Genomic DNA, 6,849 nt, shown 5'->3' on the forward strand with positions numbered 1-6,849 from the left:
GTTAGTTTTTCTGTGACTTAGTCACTATTGTATTGTTCATTTTATTGTTTGTTTCTTTACTCCAGGATTTACTTTCAATATCACATTAAAGTAAAATAATGTTTTCTTCACTTAAGTGTATGATGACTTTTGTTAGTAACCTTGCTATCCTAATTATTTAATGTGCACATTTACTTAATATTTCTATCTCCGCATATCATGTAAAAGGCTAATATAGTATATAACAGGTTCACAGGTTCTGAATACTGCATTGAGTTAATAAGCCTAGTGAAATATTGTTTTCCTCTTTCATTTACAGAGGATTTTGACTAATTCTTAAGTTCTTAGTAATTCATTTAAGTTCAAAATCACAGAAATGTCTCATGCATTTAAGAATATAAGCAGAAATGATAAGATATTCCATTTTAATAAATTAGAAAATTAGATATTTATTTAAAATCTATAGCAGTTATTTCGAACTGATATAATTTAAACTGTGTGGCACATGTCTCCTATAAACCAATCAGTGGGATAATATTAATGCCCAGAAGTATATTTTGTGAGCCATAATAATTTAATACATTAAAAAACAAGACTGGTAAGTTATGAAAGATGTAAGAATTATGCACAAATGGTGTCAAGTCAATCGCTAATAATTTGGGAGAATACCAATGTGCAGCTGAAACTTATAGTAATATCCAAGTAAATTTCAAAAGCATTAGGCAGTTTAAAATGTTTAGAGTATACATGAATATTCATCAGATTTTTGAACTAGAGATAGATATTTATAAGGAAAAAGATACATATATAATTTTATAAAGTTCTTTGTAATTTATTCCTTTGGGATATATAAATACATAATATATATATGTATATATTATATATACCTAGAAAATAGGCAAAAATATTAGGAAATTAAATAATCAGCAGACAATAAAAAGCAGAAGTCACAAAAGAAGACCACATGTAGGTAATGTATGTACATGTATTGTCTAATCAAAGAAAACATATAAATAAAGACCTTTAAATGCCATTTTGATCTAGTAAGTTAACTATTTCATTTTCTTACTGGTAATTAGAACAAATGAAAGAATGATGCAACAAACACTTTAAATCAATCACAGCTTCCCTTTGGAGGGTAATTTGTTATTGATATTTTATTTGTATTTGGTATTACAATCTTTGAAATAGTCTGTTCTGAGGAGAAAATAATTAGAAGTTTGTTTAACACGTACAAAAAATATGATATTGGTTGCATTCATGGTTGTAAAATACTGGAAGCTAATAAATACATGTAAAATTTAAAATTCTGTAGTCATGATCTCTAATATAAAAAGTTGGTTCTGTTAGAAAAAAACAGAAAAATAGAAAATTCTAAATGATATGTGTAATGTATTACATAAATGAGAAAGTTATTTATGCGGTCATTAAAATCATTAAAAAATTATATATAGGAAAATACATACTCAAAGGACATATGTCAGCATGTAAACAATTGTTACATAAGACAGGTTTTCCTTCCTTGACATTCTTTTTCTCTATTTCATGTAGAAAATGCAGTTGAGCAAAATATTTCATACAAATCGTATGATTAATGTTAGTTCTAAAATCATTCTTTCTGTGATACTAGTTAATAATACCCATTGCTACCTCATTTTCATTCAGAGGTTTAAAATTCAAGGCAATATGGAAATCTTAGAGGGATTCAAAGTTAATTAGATCATGATTTACAAAATTAAACTTCTGAAGGAAGGTCAGAAAATTTCATTTTAGGAGGAAAGAAATCCAAGGAGCCTTATAAGATGTATGTGCTAATTGGGATGAGTATATTAATCTAAGGGAACTTTGAAAGGATCCTTTAAAAATCACCGTGGAGATATTGTTCTGCTGTACAAACACTTCATTATTAAAATAATGATTGACATGTATTTTACTTTGCTATTCTGCCTTTAATATTGATAACATTGATAGATAAATTTCAGGATAAATTAAGTGATACTAGTTTAATTTCAGAATGAACTGATAAAATTAAAAATATCATATGGTATCAATCCTTCCCTAAGGTAATTATCTCTCTTGGTAGTATTTCTATCTATATATCTATCTATTTATCACTTATCATTCATTATATACTAGAAGATGACAGTACACATCCCTTCAGATAACTAAATAAAATGTTTTAAAAGTAGAATTTACTTACAATATTTTCAGTTTAAAATGTTCATTTTTTAAAGTAGTTGGAAACTATGCATAAATATGGCAAAGTATTTCTTTTTCTAATAATAACAAGTCTTAAAAAATTATAGTCAGTGATCTCACCTTTACCCAATTGAATATAATTTGTATTCCATATACCAAGAAGTTTTGAAAATGCAGTGATAGCATTGCTTTATGCTATAAATATAATAAGTATTCTTAGAGTATTAATTACAAATAAAGTATGTCTTGCAGGCTTATAAATACTTCTCTGTATGAAAATGCATTAGATTTTAGATAAAAGTTTTTAAACACTTATGCTAATTGAAAGTAATTGGTTCCACAAGAAAACCTATAACGTGACCTCCAATTCCACTGATGAGTTCAAGTCTGTGCTTTTCATTTCTTTGTACACCTGTGCGCACGGATTAGGGGCCAGGGAGATCGTGGGAGAGGGTAAGACTAGCAATGGCCCACAGTTCAGTTGTCTTACACAAAATAGAAGAGTGCTTGTGGTGGAGAAGAACATATTCCTTTGCCACAAACCTTTAACTAAAAATGTCAGGGGGAAAAAAGAACACAAAACTTTCATTCTAATTATGTACTTAACATCAATAAATCGGGAGCAACTTAACTTCTAAAGCATGCTCATGGAATCAAGAGTCTAAGGAGCCAGTCTACTACAAAGTCATAGCAGGACTTATATAGGGAGTTTCTCCATAGCAGGACTTGTATAGGGAGTTTCTCCATGGCACAGTGGTCTGCAGGGCTCTGCTGCACCCAGCATACAGCATTGCATTTACAAAATGTACTTTACTCAGGCTCTGACAGAGGTAACCAGGATAAAATGATGAAAATTACCAGGCTATCTTGAACCTCTCATCACCATGAGGTATAGCTATCTCAATAATACTTAAATTAAAATTAATAATTATCTTTAAAATCAACAGAGGAAATTAAACCACACTAGAATGACATACTAAATAGGGTCTACTGAAAAAGGAACATTTAAGTCTTAAAAGTACTTAATTTCATGTATTGTTACTTTCTTCTGTTTGTCATGCATGCTAACCTCACATATTTAAAACATTAAAATGTTAATAAGCACAAAAGAACTGCTAGTGATATACATCTTTATAAAAATTTGTCAAGCCAACGTTTTGTATATGATTATTTCTTAGTTAATTGAAGCACAGAGATTTCAACTTTTGTTCATAGTGTTTTCTACTTACTGATTTTATTCTGTTTTGCCATGGGCATTTCCTCTTTTAATGATTTTATTCTGTCTTACAGGAGGGGTTCAAAATGGGACTAACTCTTGAAGGCACTGTATTTTGTCTCGACCCATTAGACAGTAGGTGCTGATGTCAAGAACAAGAGTCCGTCCATGTTAAATTTGTTTGTATACATATATATCATTCATTATTACTTTGAAAGATATTATACATGTGCCAATATATTTTAATATCTTAATGTTTTGAAAGTTATTGCAGTGAAATTTCTTCACATGCACTGTTGATCTGTAATTTTTATTTTAAAACCACTTAGTATTATGAATAGCATACTTCAAAGTTCATTTTTGATTCTGTTGTAGATGAATTTATAATCAAAAGAGATTATTCAAATATCTGCCTTGTCTAAGTTCTAAATAATTAGCACCTTGAAAATTGTATTCATTCTCCAGGCTGTTAACTTATTATTGATGTCCAAAAAGCCATACCTTAATGAAACCTTTTAAAATTCAGAAGAAATACACAAATGACAAACTAGACATGTCCTATTTTCAAACCAATAAGCATGTTTCCATTCATTTGATAAATGCCATTTTATGTATAAAATGTTCACATTGTTGAGAAAATCTGAACTTTGCATAATATGCTACCAGCTCACAAAATTTTAGCTGATAAAAGGATAGAAATTCCAATGACAATTAAATCAAATGTACTTCCAATATTAGTAAATACAAGGTAATAGTATTAATTATTATCATTTATATTAAAAATGTTAAATTTGTTTCATAAATGTGGAAAAAATAAAAAATTACAAAATCTTAACATTTCATTTCTAATGTGTTAAGTTATGTTACTGTGACATCTGAACATCAGGTGAAATATTTTGAATGTTTGCTCTCCATAGATGCGATGTAATGGCTATTATCCATGCTCACTTCGCCAATTATATTTCTCCTCACTAAATAAGGACTATTGTCATGTTCTCCTTTGATAGAGATATTTTTTCTCACTAAAGTTTATTTTCTGATACCCCATTCATTCTGATACTTTAAAATTTATGACAGCTATCTATATAAATTATCAATATATTTAACCAATATAATTTTTGTTTTATTGAATCAAGATCTCATTGTTCATCAAAATTAAGTAACTATTCGGCTTCCTTTTGAACATAAACAATATAAAATTTTCTGGCACCTCATTCTTGATGCTCTGAGGAACCCTGATATATAACACTTGTTTCCTATATCTTTGTCCATTATGTAACAGACTAATAATAACAATGCAGCAAAAATCTATCATCGAAATTTCTAATGTGGCTTATCTTTATCACATTATAAGAAAACTAAATTAATGAAAATATAGACTTAGTTTGGGATAGCTCCCAAAAATAAATGAATACATGAATTGGTTCCTTTATTCATGGAAATTTCTTTAATTGTTAAAGGTATAGTTTCACTAGGAAAATAAATCAAATATGCTTATGCAATATATGTATCTCCATTATGTCTTATGGCATATACAAACTTTCTTGTTTGTGTTATTATTTGCTAAGTCATATGTTAATTAGAGGTAGTATATATTTCATAATGAAGAGTCTTTATAATTTTGTTTGTCATATAGTATTTTGGGATTTATATAATGAGGATGTTTAGAAGCCACATAAATGGCTTTTTTTAACAGATAGAATTTGTATTTTTATTGTACTTTAAAAAGCTTTATGTAATAGGTATATATATTAGTGACCATTTATTATCAATGGTAACACAATAGAGTACTAAGGATATTTGCACATTTAAAATGTTACTTTACCAATTTTTAATGGTAATCAGTTCTGCTACTGGCATGATTAAATAGTGCATAACTGGTCATTAATTATGAACATCTATTTCACCAGTGCATTTTTATGAAGATATGATTGAAAATTGTATTTCTATGTAAACTCAATGATATGTTTGATTTTGCTGAGAATAAATGTTTTTAAATAAATTAAATTGTATCATTTACTCATTAAGTAATCTCTAGAAATAATCTGAAACTAAATTTGCTTGATTATAAATTGAAGCTGAAGAAAGAAAAGAAGGGAGGGGAGAGAGAAAGATGGAAAAAGGAAGGAGAAAGGAGGAAAGGAAAAAGAAAGATTGAATGGAAGAAAGAATGGAAGGAAGGAAGGAAGGAAGGAAGGAAGGAAGGAAGGAAGGAAGGAAGGAAGGAAAGAAGGAAGGAAGGAAGGAAGGAAGGAAGGAAGGAAGGAAAAGAAAGAAAGAAAGGAAGAAAAGAAGAAAGAATGGAAGGAAGGAAGGAAGGAAGGAAGGAAGGAAGGAAGGAAGGAAGGAAGGAAGGAAGGAAGAAGGAAGGAAGGAAGGAAGGAAGGAAGGAAGGAAGGAAGGAAGGAAGGAAGGAAGGAAGGAAGGAAGGAAGGAAAGAAGGAAGGAAGGAAGGAAGGAAGGAAGGAAAAGAAAGAAAGGAAGAAAAGAAGAAAGAATGGAAGGAAGGAAGGAAGGAAGGGAGGGAGGGAGGGAGGGAGGGAAAGAAAGAAAGAGAAAGAAAGAAAGAAAGAAAGAAAGGCAAACTCTTCACTTTTAGCTTTATTTCCTACAGCCCACACACACTTTAGCTTTTTGAGAAAATATCATTCAGTTGTGAAAACATGGGCTTGATCCTGCTGATGAGAGAGGTCATGATTTTGTTTCTTTCACCAGAAGCATCTGGTGCAATAACTATATTATGTAAATAATCTCTTTTCATTGTTGGGGGCTTTCTAAACTAATAAGACAGAAAGTGTCTTAGCTCACAGTCTCAAAATGTGGACTTGATGATAGAACTTGGTTGTGACTAATTGTGCAACAATGAAGAAGTTTTGAGCCTATCCAAAGCATGGTGTCAGTCATCTTAGAGCCACACAGGTCTCATGTCTACTGCCTTGTACACTGAACAATTCCCCAATTTATACAGTAAAATTCATTTATTACTCAATTAATGTGAATAACATGTATTACATGGGTAAGAAAACAGACAGTAAATATGCTAATAGATACTGTTAAATGGATAGGCTCCCAGATTTCAGTTATTTTATTGTCATAAAGGAAAAATATAAGAACTACTAAATGAAAACTAGTATGTATTAATAACCATGTGAAAAAACTTCCCTGGAAACATTGGTATTTAACCGTGTTTAAATTCAGATACTTTTCATTTATTAGTATCTATTGTGTCAGATATCCAGTGTGAGGTTTATCAGGAAAGGATAATGGTAATAATTTTCTTCCTTTAATCTTGTTTCTTGGGTTTTAGATTTGAAGTTTTTTTTTTGTTTGTTTGTTTGTTTTTTTAGTGATTTTTTTTTTTTAGTGAATTCATTTTCAAATAGAATTTCTGATAGATTTTAAGATGTTGCATTTCTAAATACTGATATATTTTATTCTTTTTGATGTTACCATAA

General features: G+C 29.7%; 1 protein-coding gene across 1 annotated transcript in view; it reads left to right on the forward strand.

The window, feature by feature from the left end:
* LOC306655767 (PTB domain-containing engulfment adapter protein 1-like) overlaps positions 1–5,574 on the forward strand; it is a gene marked incomplete at its 5' end in the record, with an annotated part of 56,628 nt that extends 51,054 nt beyond the window's left edge. Inside the window, one exon of the mRNA XM_079130384.1 lies at positions 3,469–5,574. Coding sequence (XP_078986510.1) covers positions 3,469–3,540 — 72 coding nt within the window. The 3' untranslated portion in view covers positions 3,541–5,574. The remainder of the gene's footprint in view (positions 1–3,468) is intronic.
* Between the last annotated feature and the right edge of the window lie 1,275 nt (positions 5,575–6,849).

Source organism: Sciurus vulgaris (genome assembly GCF_902686455.1).
Source record: "Sciurus vulgaris genome assembly, chromosome: 3".
Classification (NCBI taxonomy): domain Eukaryota; kingdom Metazoa; phylum Chordata; class Mammalia; order Rodentia; family Sciuridae; genus Sciurus; species Sciurus vulgaris.